The following is a 14,148-nucleotide window of genomic DNA, read 5'->3' as shown; positions in this document are numbered from 1 at the left end:
ATATTGTGAATACTAAATCTGTTTCCCAAAATTGGAAATATTGATAACAGAATGCACATTTTTGTATAAAACATGTTGGATACATCTCACAAACGTTTGCTATGCATGTCCACTTTGTTTTCATTTACTTTATGCACTCAGCTCTATGTCAAATGGTGTTTTCAGGGAATGTAATAACCGAATGCGCATCTGAGTCATGAACATTATGTCAAATGTGTTTTAAAATTATTTAGAAAAATCAATATGTCAAATGGTGTATTTATTCATGCAACAATTTTTAGGTAATAAGTATGTTGGTTGGGCTCTATCTTGGGATATTACCTCAACGTTTATCCAATGGTTTCAAAAAAGCCTTGTACTTTTTGATACGATGAAATATGATGTGACATATTGTGCAATTTTGAAAAAAGAGAGGACCCATTGGCAATCATTGGATAAATATTTTGACCCCACCAAAGATAGGCCCCTGAAGCTCCAATCTTCGGTCGAAGTCATGTAACGATCAATATTTGATTTCTTCCAAAAAAAAAAAAAACCGAAGCTTATGGCAAAGAGCGTGTCCCACTCCAATCTCTCCGACATCACCACGACAAGTGGCAACACGTCCAACGAAGAATATGGCGATGATCAACCAATTTCAGGGTTTCGGGTTCATTCCCGGAAGTCAAGTAGTCCGGCCCGTCTGAGCGGTTCTTCACCTGTCAATTCTTTAGGGTCGTTGCCCCCGACCAGATTCCCGGCCTTTTCCCTCTCACCCGACTCTTCGACGACGTGGTTTGATGGGTTTCTTTGCGGTGCTGTAATTGATACCAAGAAAATGAACAAAGCCAAGATAAAGGTGTGGTATAGGAATAAGATGACGATTGGATTGGCGGTGTTGATTGGTTCTTTTTTCTTGATGAATTGGTGGATGCTTTCTCGAATCCAAGAACCGGGTCGAACCCGTGAGGAAATCAAGGTTAAGTGGTTGAAAGCAAATTCTTCCACCGTATCTATCCGGGTATGTTTTTTTTTTTTTGTCATTAATTCTTTCTTCCTGTTTTCTCGTAATTTCCCGAAAATATACGCTCCCATATGTTAAAGTTGACTCTTTGGGGTTTATTAGGGTATCTACAAATATTTGTGCCCCAAAAGGATAAAGATTTTGAATGGCCTACTAACAATTTGTGTTCACGGAGATGGACCAGATGGTTTTATTTAGTTGTCACAATTGTTTATACTGGAGATTAGTTAATTTCTTTGATGGAGTTGTCAAATTATCAATAGGAACTTCCTATTTTCTAGTACGAAGACTACTTAACAGGACCACTTTGGACACTCGTTAGCGAATCATCTTAACAATTTCCTCCTTTAGTTCATCTAATCTAAACTGGGGTGGTGATGAGAATGGCTGGCAATCTGAATGTGGAAAATATCAGCACTCTTTTTCTTATAATGTTCTATTATATGTTGCAGATATATTATACAAGACAGGATTTTTTTTTTGATGTAGGAAGAGTTAGAAAAGCTTGGTAGAGGGAGAAAACCTCAGAAAACAATATTTGTGAGGCTTTTGTCTAAGGCTGCTCATGCATTAGCCGAGGTATGTTCAAACTTGAGGTGCAATTTTTTTTTACCTTGATCTCGTGGGATGTTATGAGTTTGATTATTGTGTTTTCATATTCTCTTTTAAGTTGATTATGTTTTAATATGCAGGAACAGAACAAGCCTGAGCCTAAGGACTTGTGGGTGGAACCTTACATCCGTGCTTCTTCCTGGACTCCTTGTTCTCATACAAGAGATTGGAAACCTAGTGGTCTCTCTCTCCTCTCTCTCTGTGAAATTACAGAATCTTGTGGTTGACTGATATTTCATAGTTATATGATGCCTAATTCTGCAGTTATTTTTAATTTCAGAGGGTGACAATGGTTATATAGTGGTCACCGCAAATGGTGGAATAAATCAGCAGCGAGTTGCTGTATGTGTTTCCTCTTTTCATTTTGGAAGCCCTACGCTTCAAATATATTGTTTTTATTTTTTTCAAATTTTATAATTAAATGAAACCATTTCTATTTCCTAATTAATTCATGTGGTTGATAACAGGTGTGCAATTCTGTTGCTATTGCTAGGTTACTTAATGCAACACTTGTTCTTCCCAACTTTCTGTACAGCAGTGTTTGGAGAGATTCCAGGTGGTGTTTGATATATTTGGTTTTATTTAGGCAAGGGTTGTCTGGTGTTCTTTTGATACATGCACTTTTAACTATGTCATATTGAACGAATTTTTCCGAGTTTTTCGGCCACTATTATTTTCCGGCCACATCACTACTTCATTTGAAGTGTTTTTTTTGCTTTTAAATGAGTTTCTCCATCTATTGTGATATCGAGTATCTATTGTGTTCTCTGAGCAATACATTGATGACCAAATTTTGTAATCTCATAGTCAGTTCGGGGATATATACCAGGAGGAGCATTTCATCAACTACTTGAAGCCTGATATTCGAATTGTCAGGAAACTTCCAAAGGAATTGCAGTCGTTAGACTTAAATGCAATTGGAAGTTTGGTGAGATTCCATTTCAATTTATTCTAGATACTTAATTCCAATTAAAATTTGTTCTTGTAATCCAAATCGGGGTTGTAAGATAAGTTGAGCTGGCTTAGAGTCTTGGTAGTCAACTTGATTTGAGCTAACAAGCCGTCTCGCAAGCTTTTAGTTAATGTTTGGAATTTTAATAACAAATATAAGATTTAATACTTTTTTTTAAATATATAATATTGTTCTTATAGAAAAATATTAAATTATATTTGTAGATAAAGTTCACAAATACATTTTGAACTCGAGCTCGCAAGGCAAATTTGGATATGAGCTCACGTATATATTCGTGAACAAAATTTATAAACTCAAGTAACTAGTAAGCTCGTGAAGCTCGCTGGTTTTGATATAAAGCTTGACCATTTTTTATTAAAAGCTCATGAAGCTCAAGGTCAGTTTCTTAGTCGGGCATGAGCTCAAGTCATGTGTGCCCCTACTACAAATGCTGTAGCATAATACATTAACTTTCATTTCAGGTGACAGATATAGATGTGGTTAAAGAGGCTAAGCCAAGTTTTTATTTGAAATATATTCTTCCCATTTTACACCGTAACAGAGTCGTCCATTTTGTTGGATTTGGGAATCGATTAGCATCTGATCCCATACCACGTCAAATACAGGTATATTAATAGCTTTTACCTTATCGATTTATGCCAACCTTTAAAGTGTCTGGACTCTCTATCCTTCCAAATTATAATTTTGCTTCTTCATTCTCGTTGCATGTATTTCCACTTTGCTTCCTAATTAAAGAACATCATCTAGAGACTTCGATGCAGATGCAATTTTTATGCCCTGAGGTTTGTTCCAAAAATACAAGAAGTGGGCGCTCTGCTGATTCAGAGAATGCGTCAAAATGATACCGGCTTGGGACTTTTGGACCATTATCTTGTTGGCCCTTTTTCACAGTCAAAGATGAAGGGGCAAAAAGTTCACGCAGCTAAAATATCTAGATACTTGGCCTTACATCTGAGATTCGAAATTGACATGGTGGCTCATTCTTTGTGTGAATTTGGTGGAGGTGAAGAAGAAATGCAAGAATTAGAGGCTTACAGGGATACCCATTTTCCTGCATTGGCAGAGCTGAAGAAGACTAAAAAGTATGTACTTCAGTATTGATTTGAGTTTTATTAACTCGTTCGAGATTATTGAGACTATAGCTAGCCACCAACTTCTGAGAAATGCATTTTTTTGGAGAAGTTATCCAAGTTTGTTCTCTCTTGTGTATTGAACTAGTTTTTGCAGGTATATATGGTGATTGAGGGTTTTGAAGTATTCACATTTAGACTTACGGATGTGTCTGCCATTATCACGTGGTTCTTGACGCAAATGTCTCACGCAGGTTACCCTCTTCGACAGACTTAAGATCGGAAGGCCTATGCCCGTTAATGCCGGAGGAGACAGTGCTCATGCTTGCGGCCCTTGGTTTCAACCGGAGGTCCCACATATACCTTGCAGGGGCTCATATTTATGGAGGGAAGTCGAGATTGGCAGCCTTGACAACATTGTTCCCTAATTTAGTAACCAAAGAAAACTTGCTTTCTTCTGCTGAGATCGAGCCATTTGCAAATTTCTCATCTCAGGTAAATTAAATTAATTTACCATCTATTGTTGTTCTGCTTCTATCGTATTGATAAATGTAATTGTGGGATGAGTTTTTCATCCTTTCATATTTGGGTTGTCACGTTTCCCTAAGATGGATAATGTTTCTCGAAGTACGGTTATTTAGTTCCTTACGAGTGAAATTTTTTTGCAGTTGGCTGCACTTGACTTCATAGTTTGCACAGCTTCAGACGTATTTGCCATGACAGACTCTGGCAGTCAGTTTTCTTCTCTGATAGCAGGTTATCGAATCTATTATGGTGGGGGGAAGATGCCATCAATCAGGCCAAACAAACGGAGGCTTGCTGACATTTTTGTGAAAAACAACACAATAGAGTGGAAGGTATTTGAGACGAGAGTGAGGAAGGCCGTGAGACAAAATAAACGTGTGTTTTCACGGCCCATCGGAAGAAGTGTATACAGATATCCTCGATGTCAGGATTGTATGTGTTATACGGCTTAAGTTTTGTTGTAATATGAGTGTTATCTGAGGTTCTGTAACATTTTGATCTGATTACTTTGGAAGATATATTTAATCATATATAAAATCATTCTTTCGATTATTGTGAATACTTAGAACCTAAGAATTCTTGTCAATAGAGTGGACTTTTTTTCTTCATGTATTCATCATATCACATCTTTAAACCTTGTTTTGATCACCTGATGTGATCGATCTCTTTTGTTCGACATCATTTGCTGTACATCAGTGGTATATTAATGGAACTGAAATTTTGATGTACTCTTGTCTTCAAATATGCATAAAATAACTTAAATTGGCAAACTAGCTCTGCTTATTTGAGGCCAACATGTGCATGAATTTTTTTTTTCCCAATAACTGAAAATAAAAAAGTGACTTATAATTTTAAGTTAATGACAAAAAGTAAATAGAATTTCTTTTACTATATTGTATCTTGTTTGAATTTAATTATTGATATTTTCATTACTAATATACGCATGCACATATATATACTAAATTTGTGGTTATTAATTTGATGCATGCATATAAAATAGTTATATCTTGATCTTAATTTTTTGAGAGGGAAGATATTCTATACATAATATTAGTTAAAATTTTAGTTTAACATTTACGAAAATTTTTAGGAGTCGTGATTAATTAACGTTATAACTTTTATGTTGCACTTTATTCTAGAGGTTATTTGTAAATGTGCAAATTAATTAGAAATTGATATTTTAGAAAAAAAAAAAAAAAATTAGACCGAGAGAACGGTAAGCCCACCGTAGTATACATGCACTTAATAAGCAGTTAAAGCATATATATTCAAGAAATTAATACACGCTTATAATAGTTTAAATATGTTTATATTATCAATCTGCATGCATGAAACTAGAGTAATTGAGATATCTACTCGTATATAAAATCGAATGTAAACATAATTCAAGCAAAAACAACTGGATAAAGCGCAAGACAATAGTTTTTAATTTTAGCATAAATTTTCGATGTTGTCTATTCTGTCATAAATTCATCCCATAATATTGTTTATAATGGACGAAATTTATCAAGAAAGTAGACAAATAGATTAATGCATGAGCAGTAACGAAACAAGAACTTGAAAACAAAATAGAACTACCAGCAAAGAAGATTACAAATAATACTTAATATTCGGGGGTTCCATATTTAGTTCTACTAGTACTAGAATTTTAGAGCAGTTACAGCCTTACAGGCATACGAAATGTATTAACATTATCATCAAACAAGTACAATTTAAATAGCAGTTGATAGATTCGCCAGCATGCTTATCTATTAAAGTTTCCAGCTAATCATAGAATCAAAGAAACGAAGGCGAAATATCCATTGGGAACGGATTGCCCAAAATATTGTCCATGTAGTAGTGAGGATGAGCAGCGTCCATAACCACGAACTGCATATCCTCGGACGGTTTCCAATGGCGTTTCCTTTGGTTAATAAACCAGTTGTTTATTTGCTTCTGGTCCAGGCCTGTTGATTCGGCTAGGGCTAGTTTCTGAGATTCCTACATTAATTGCCACCAAATTTCAATAGTTGATCACGAGTGTAGTAAAATGCACGAAAATGCAAGACATAGGAGGGATAGATATCCATACAGATGGATAAGGCCATTTGTAATGTCTGCTCCACCAGTCGAGTAACTGTTGCCTTGCTTCTTTAGGCAGCTTGCCTTTCTTTCGTTTCTTCATGAATTCTTGTTTGAGGTTGCCCAAGTATCCACTATATTTTCGCAAGAGCTGACCTTTCAGTTCACGGTCTTCTGCTTGGGGGTCGATGAAACTGTTATTCACGTCAAATTCTTCTTCCGACGAACCATTTCTGTCCACTGCTTCGCCACAAGCTGTGACATAACGAGCGGTTAGCCATGTCCAATCCAAAATATATAATTCCCACATAATTATATTAATGCCACCCTTACCATTCCTTAAAATAAGATTTAAGGCCTCAAAAAATAGAATATGAAGCTTATCATGCCACAAATTAAGATTGGAAAAACCGAAACGGCAGTTTTCTCAAAATTGGCTGATGGAAACAGGATAGAGAGGGGAATGCGGTCATACAGCAAAATGGATATTTCGAGCACGGATAATATTATGTGTAATATCAATTTTGATATTTTGTCCACTCATCGTGCCCACAAACGAAGGTATGAATAGATGTTATGAAGTATATTTTATTGTAAATCAAATAGATGAGTGTTACCTCATTGATGAGCACGATAGGTGGACGTCATATCAAAACTGTATATTAACTAACAGACACTATATTTTTAAATCATCCCACTTCAGTTATACTAGTGGTCATTCCCAGTTTACCTTAAAACAATAATCAATTAATTAAAAGTGCAAGCTCAACAACTACCACTCGCGGCTGGAACACTAAGAAAGTTTGTTGAAATAATAAAAAGCTCCCTCTCCGCCTGATGGAGTGCCCAAGTCAGGATCTAACCAAGTGCGATTCCAAAAAGATTATCAATATTTAAATCTATTAATCACATGCGTGCTGTAAAATGTAAAGGCTCATTATTGAAGATATTTCTAGAGCACAAATATTTTAAGCTTAGAAAACATATATCTCTCAATCGATCAACACACTGGTTAGCTAGCTAATCCTTAATAAGCCAACCATAGGCTTCTTTTATAGACTTTAGGCGTATCAATGTGTCTTCCTCACATAGTTGACTATCTTCAAGTCCATGCCCCACCAGAAAGCTGGCACAAGTACATAGAAACATTTCTTTCAACATTCGAAAGATCATAATTATATATCAAATGAACAAATATCTCCATCCAAATACAACCTGAAAGAAACACGAAAAGAACTATTCAAGCAGTTAAACCATGGATTCACCAAATCAAACTTGGTGCAGATGTCCACAAGCATCATAAATAGGATTAAGTAGGCGTCCAGAAACCATCGAGTAACAGCCACAAATGCATTACACTAACACAATTTCGACATTCAAGCGAAACTCCATTGTAATAACAAGAAAACGTGCACTGGCAATCGCACACAGTCCTCACTCTCTTGTATCAACGTCGAATTAAAGAAATTTTATAACTTAGAAGGTTATTCAAAGATCCATATGGTTCGAAGTCCTCGAACGCATTAAAGAAACTGAAAAAAGTTTCGAGCCAATTTTTTTGTCCCGTTACCTCTACAAGCACACGTGTTTAACCAAATTCTAAAAATCTATATAAACTGAAATATTTTTAATATCAATGAGTGACTTCACTACTAGATTCTGATTAATTTTTTCCACGTGGGGAAACTACAAGAACCGAACACGATGTTCACTTGTAAACATAAATTTTGACCTTCAGCCTCAATATTGCTTGATAAATGTCGTGCCACATTACAAGAAGGATTACTGAAAAATGGGCTTGGTTAAATTCACAAAATCGTGAGTGAACCTAAAGAAAAGACACAGCAACCAGAAGAATGTACTTGCAGAAGATGAAGTAGCATCTGGAAACACACACTAACAAAGGTAAATCCAAATAAACATTTTCTTGGAAACATGCACGTGAAGACGTCCATTCCCTATGTAAATCACAGAAAGCAGTAATTTGATAGTATTTACAGTTAGATGAGAAGAATAAATTTCATCCGCTTATAAACAGAAAAAAAGAAGATAAGAATCAAAAGAGAGAGAGAGTAGAGGGCTTGCCAACTGAATCAGAGGGAGATAAAGTAAGGGCTTTGAACTGGCACTCAATCCTCGAAAGGAAAAGCATGGCTTCTTTGAAGGGTTTCGAGAGTTCTTGCTCATACTTTGTCAGCATTTCACAGTATGCCTCCATGAATTGGTCAAGTGCCGGATCTTCCCCGACGCGGCTTCTGTCGTTGCGGCCTATCGCGGTGGCGGACGCGCAAGCTTCCTCGAGCTTCGCGACCACTTCAGGCGGCGCTCCTATCTGTCTCAATATAGAGCACCCATCATCAGTTGGGCAGAGACCATGATTTAACTGTCTCTATCGCCTATCACTTCATTCTCAAAGACGTACGAGTGAACACAATTTAATATCCTCAATTATTTCCAAAATTGCAGGTAAGAAAAAAGTATTTACGATATTTTACCTTTTGACAATTGACATAGGCAGCCAAGAGGCGAGGATAGTGTGGATGAGCCATGATCTTTGACTTGACGGAGCAGCTGCCAGCATCTCCATCGCTTTCCATGAAATAATACCCAGTACTCGTATTAATGTTATGTTCAAGCATCATAGAACCGCCGCCGGAGCTGCTGTTGCGATTGAGGTCTTGTTGGTTGGTGGATGGAAGAGGTAGAAATATGGTCTGGCTGCAGTCCCCATTAGGGTCAGTAGCAGCCACCTGAGGCATAATCATCATGGGACAAAACCCATTTCCGTTATCTCCAAAACCCATGAAAGAATTTCCCCTGAAAGAAGTGTTCATGTTACCTGAGCCCTCGCCACCCTCCATTACACAATCTACTGCGTATTTCTACGTATGTGGGTTTTCTCCTTCTCTTTCTTTAGAGCTCCTGCTTCTTGTAAAATGAGTAGAAACCCTCAAAGATAACGTACTCGCTTCCCTACTCTCTCTCTCCTTCCTGTTGTACACACGCATAAGCAATCTTTTTCTCTTTTTGAAGGTATCTCTGTGCAGGGGCCTCCCGAATTTTATGCTACTTGTTTCAGTCTTTTTACAGGAAATCCTAAATAGTTGTTGTAAAATTAATGGTAGTGACTTTTTAGTCAGTCGATTAAGGGTTCTTTGGTTCATGGATGGGTCTGAGAAAGCAAACTGTTCAGGTTCATCTCTTCTTTTTCGAATTGGGGCATACTACTGTGCTGTGTTGTTTTTATCATCATGACCATTAGAATTTTTTACTCACCCTATATATAAATATATTTGCCTCTTTCTCTCTCTGAACAGACACAAGCAAAATGGAGTGAATAAGAAAAAGAAGCAAAGAAACACAATAAAAAGAAGAGAGAACCAAAAGGACTTGCAGAAGGCACGCGGTGTTTGCAGACGGAATCAGAAAACGAAGTGGTGTTTGTATATGGATTCCTAATATCTATCTCTATATATAGCCATAGATTTAGTTTTAACAGTAGAGTTTGGCCATGTTAATTCTTGGATGATTAATTGTGTAGCAAATCTTTACCTTCCCAATGAAACCTCACCCTATTTTCTTGCTCAGCCACTGAATCACTGCGTAATGATGTGTGTTTTTTAGGGAAAAGGTTACTAGGAAATATTCAAGTAATGAGCTATCAAATCCGAATGCAGTTTTAAACTTTTAGTTATGTCCATCCTAGGAAATTTCGTAACAATTATTAACTCCATTTTTTGGTTTTATTGATGCCCATGAATATTTGGAGGTGTTATTCTGGATCTTTTTATATTTTTACAATTTATTTTTATTTATTGAAAATCTATCTTTTTGGTTTTTGAAGTTCGAGGAACTAATAATTAGTTGTAGATTTACGAGTCAAAAAACATTTGTATTAAAACACACACACACACACAAAAATACATTTTTGGTGAAAATGGTCAAAACATATTTTTATAATAAAAATAAATGAAAACAACATAACCAAACAAAAATAAATAATATGCAAATAGTGATTGAATAATATATACTTAATCAGATGTATGTGAAATATAATTTGAATATCCAGTAATTGATAAATGTTGCAAAAAGATATTAATTGTTAAGGATAACACACACACAAGTTAGAATAGTAAAAAAACATATTTAAAAATAATAAACATGAAAACATGCGTAAAATAAATAAGAGGAAAATGGCGAATTTTTGGTATATAAAATATGAAGGATAAAAAAATATATTTTATGATGTAGAAACAGTAATACAGCTTAGAAATTGGAACAAATGAGGTCTTACTTTTATTATTTTTAGACTTCTTGTTCTTTCTTAGAACATAAATACAACTTGTCATTACACTTCCAAGCAACAGATTTAGAGTCTTATTAGACCATAATTGTTTCTATGAATTATTGAATTTCGACAAATAATAAAACTAATTTCGAATATTTATTGTAATAATTATAATATTATAAAGAAATGGTTCACTGTGATGTCTTGAATGCAGAAAGAAGAACATTCCCCAACCCGGTGACTTGTTCCGGTAACCAAACCTTTTTTTATAGTACATTTTGCAATGTCTTTTCTGCCGAGTTCAATGTCCTATCCACTGTCATATTATATTTTGAAGGTTAAATTGTTATTTATTATAAAATGCACAGATCTGGCTGAAGTATAGTGTTTAGGGTCATGATAATAAATTAACTATGGCCATTTCAAATATTTATTAAACACGAAACTTAATTCAAAACTTTTTTGTTAATAATTAAACATTTATATTTTCAGTTATTAAAAAAATCAAGAAACCACCCTGAAAAATTATAAAGAAAGGTTCTCTCTCTCTCTTATTGGGTGAGAGCTTGATTGAGGCAGTAAGAATTTAGCAGTACTGTGAATTAGATTCAAAAAGGTTAAAATTTAGACGTAGCTAGGCAGAGTATATAGCCTGATAGGGTTGGGTTTCTCACAAGCTAAGTGTTGCATGTAATGTGAGGTCATAAATTATGGCGTAAGGACTCATAAAAAGCTGCCTTAAAACCTCTTGTAAGACGTCATCTTCATCCTCTTATTAAGATTTACAGCTAATATGTGTGTGTGTATATATATATGTATGTATAGCTAGGGTTTTGGTTCTGTCCAAACGCAGATAGCTTTTGAATGAGTAGCATTTGCTTTTAGGTCTTGTCCATCAGCAGTGCTCTCCAGTCTCTTTATAGAGCAAATCGAATTTCTTTGTAGCCATTTTCCGATTCACGATCTTATTTTATTGTAGATTGTGTTAAAATTGATGTACTTTTTGTTTTAAAGATTTTCTTATTGTTTTATTTACAGTAATCTTTTATAATATCGAATATCTACTGATAAATTATTTTATGTTTGACGAATCTAAACAATTAGGTTAACTGTCAATCTGTCATAATGATATTATTTATTCAAATAATTGTAACACTTTTTTCATACCATAACTACTAGAATTAAATTCACATTAAATCATTTCATAAATTGATTAAAAAAAATTAGTTTTGGAAGCAATTATTGTACATACGAGAAGAGCGATGGCAACATGAATGTTAGAAAAATGTTAGAATATTATTGTTATATGATTCAAAAGACTTTAGTTGCATCATTAATTTTAGAAATAACTTTTAGTTGAATCGACATTTTTTGATCTTACGATTGATAACATTGTCGTGATAGTATTTTTCATTGACACGTTAACATTTCTCCATTAACGTCACACTAACATACGTATAACTAAATATGACTAAAAACCAACAAAGAAAAACGGACTTGAACATAATTATGACAGGTTAGACAACAACAAAAATACAATGAAGTTGACAATTATTCATCGTAAATTTATTGGAAACGAATTATATATCTGTATTTTAGTGAAATTAATATACTATATATAATCATAATAAGTGGTGTGGTCGAACTTTTTGAGTCAAAGATGGTTGTTTATGCTCGCTTTATGAAGATTATGAGAAAGCTAAACACCTTTTGATTGCATGCTTAATTAGCATAGAACATATCGTTATCATTAAATATTTATCTTTAAATAATTAAAAAATAGTCTGAAACTTTCCATTTCGATCTCGCCACAGTATTTCCTAGGTAGGTTTCGTCTCTCTCCAACTTTTGGTCTTCATTTTTACTTACTAAATGAAATAATTTAGGGATAAGTGGCCCATTAACCCCGCTAAATCCTTCCCATAGACCTGTTCTCCGCGTATGCAGGATGAGGTCTGTACGTAGAGCGTATAAATATAAAAACAAAAACTTGTATGAGACGGTCTCACGGGTTGTATTCGTGAAACGGATATCTTATTTGTGTCATCCCTGAAAAAGTATTACTTTTATGCTAAGAGTATTACTTTTATTGTGAACATAAGTAGGGTTGAACCGTCTCACAGATTAATATTCGTGAGACGGTCTCACATGAAACCCACTCAAATATAAATATGAATTATGAATGTATTTAATTTAATAATGTTTGGTTTATATTCTTATTGAAAAAAAAATTGGGTACTGAAAAGGAGGTTTAATATTATTTTATGATGGTGAAATAAGTTTTACACAAAACTCTTGTGAGACGGTCTCACGAAACAATTTCACGGGTTGAATATCTTATTTAGGTCATCCACGAAAAAATATTACTTTTTATGCTTAGAGTATTACTTTTTATTGTGAATATCGGTAGGATTGACCAGTCTCACAGATAAAAATTCATGAAACTGTCTTACAAAAATCTTACTCTAAGTTTATTGTACATTCTGAATGGTGTGAGATTTTGTTTATTAAAATTAAAATTAGATGGATAGTCATTAAAGTGAGATCTGTTTAAAACACGCGTTAAAAAATTGTTTTGCCCGTATCTTATAAATTTTGTAAATTATTTATTTGTTATATTACGTTTTCTGTCCTTCTACTTCTATAAAATGTTTTGCTAGTTAGTTTTAAAAATAGATTGAAATAAGCTTTTCATTTTTGGATTTCAATAGATTAGCTTCAAAAATTAATTTTGAAATTTTCATTAAAAATAAAATTTAGGGATGTATTTGTTGCAGATATTTGATGACTTTTTTTAAAAATGACGGACTTTGTGGAGTTAATTATTCTGTAAGACTGCATTTCTAAACCTTTTTTTATATAGAAATCTACTGGATTTTTTAAATTTGATTATGTATTTTTATTGCTCTAAACTAGTAATTAAGAACAAATAATTTTTATTTGTTTAAAATATTTTTATTCATCCATATTAATTTTTTTATCAATTTGATTTATGAAATAATAAATCAATATTAATTTTTCTGCAATTAAATTTCAATTATAATTCAAGTCAATTCAATATATTTGGTTGATTAATTAATATGTTTTAAAAATATATAACAATAATATTTCAATATTAATAAAATAATTTCATTCATTTTAACTAATTTATTTTTAATAAAAAATATCATAATGTTGTTTTTAACAATATATTTAAAGATAAAATAAAAAATTTTGAATTTGGAAATATAAAATAAAGACGTTTAAATATTTGTAATTATTCTAATTTTATAAAATTTTAATATATTTAATTTCATATAATTATCTATTTACTATCGTACTGATGGATTTTGAGTTATAATCAAAATAAGTTACATATTAGAAAAAAAATATAGAATATAATTAAAACATCAAATTTTACATAATAATCAGTAAAATAAATCAACTTGATTTATTAAAAACAATTATTTTTTTCCATTTACGTGACAATCAAATATTATAATTGTTTTGTTTTATAGTATAATAATATTTTTATTGAAAAATATAATATTTGATTTTAAATCTCGCAAGTTTTGTGATCAGAAGTCGAAAATAAATAAATAATGGTAATTCATTCTAAACAATCATAAATATAAAT

General features: G+C 33.3%; 2 protein-coding genes across 3 annotated transcripts; one reads left to right on the top strand and one right to left on the bottom strand.

The window, feature by feature from the left end:
• Positions 1-490: 490 nt before the first annotated feature.
• LOC140812112 (O-fucosyltransferase 15-like) lies at positions 491-4,737 on the top strand. Of its 2 annotated transcripts, none has more exons than XM_073170316.1 (10): positions 491-1,000; positions 1,493-1,582; positions 1,702-1,795; positions 1,896-1,957; positions 2,083-2,171; positions 2,423-2,543; positions 3,050-3,193; positions 3,336-3,670; positions 3,913-4,153; positions 4,327-4,737. In XM_073170316.1, exons 1-10 carry the CDS (start codon positions 545-547, stop codon positions 4,633-4,635), a joined length of 1,941 nt encoding a protein of 646 aa, XP_073026417.1. In that variant the 5' UTR covers positions 491-544; the 3' UTR covers positions 4,636-4,737. The 2 variants fall into 2 exon arrangements, with proteins under 2 accessions (XP_073026417.1, XP_073026416.1); XM_073170315.1 differs by having other exon boundaries at positions 1,696-1,795.
• Positions 4,738-5,758: 1,021 nt separating this feature from the next.
• LOC140813281 (homeobox protein knotted-1-like LET6) lies at positions 5,759-9,563 on the bottom strand. The gene is made up of 4 exons (XM_073171778.1): positions 8,740-9,563; positions 8,330-8,576; positions 6,255-6,499; positions 5,759-6,163 (listed from the first exon to the last, which is right to left on the bottom strand). Exons 1-4 carry the CDS (start codon positions 9,103-9,105, stop codon positions 5,960-5,962), a joined length of 1,062 nt encoding a protein of 353 aa, XP_073027879.1. The 5' UTR covers positions 9,106-9,563; the 3' UTR covers positions 5,759-5,959.
• Positions 9,564-14,148: the final 4,585 nt, after the last annotated feature.

Source organism: Primulina eburnea, chromosome 14 (assembly GCF_022965805.1).
Source record: "Primulina eburnea isolate SZY01 chromosome 14, ASM2296580v1, whole genome shotgun sequence".
Taxonomy (NCBI): domain Eukaryota; kingdom Viridiplantae; phylum Streptophyta; class Magnoliopsida; order Lamiales; family Gesneriaceae; genus Primulina; species Primulina eburnea.
This window is presented reverse-complemented; position numbering and strand designations above follow the sequence as displayed.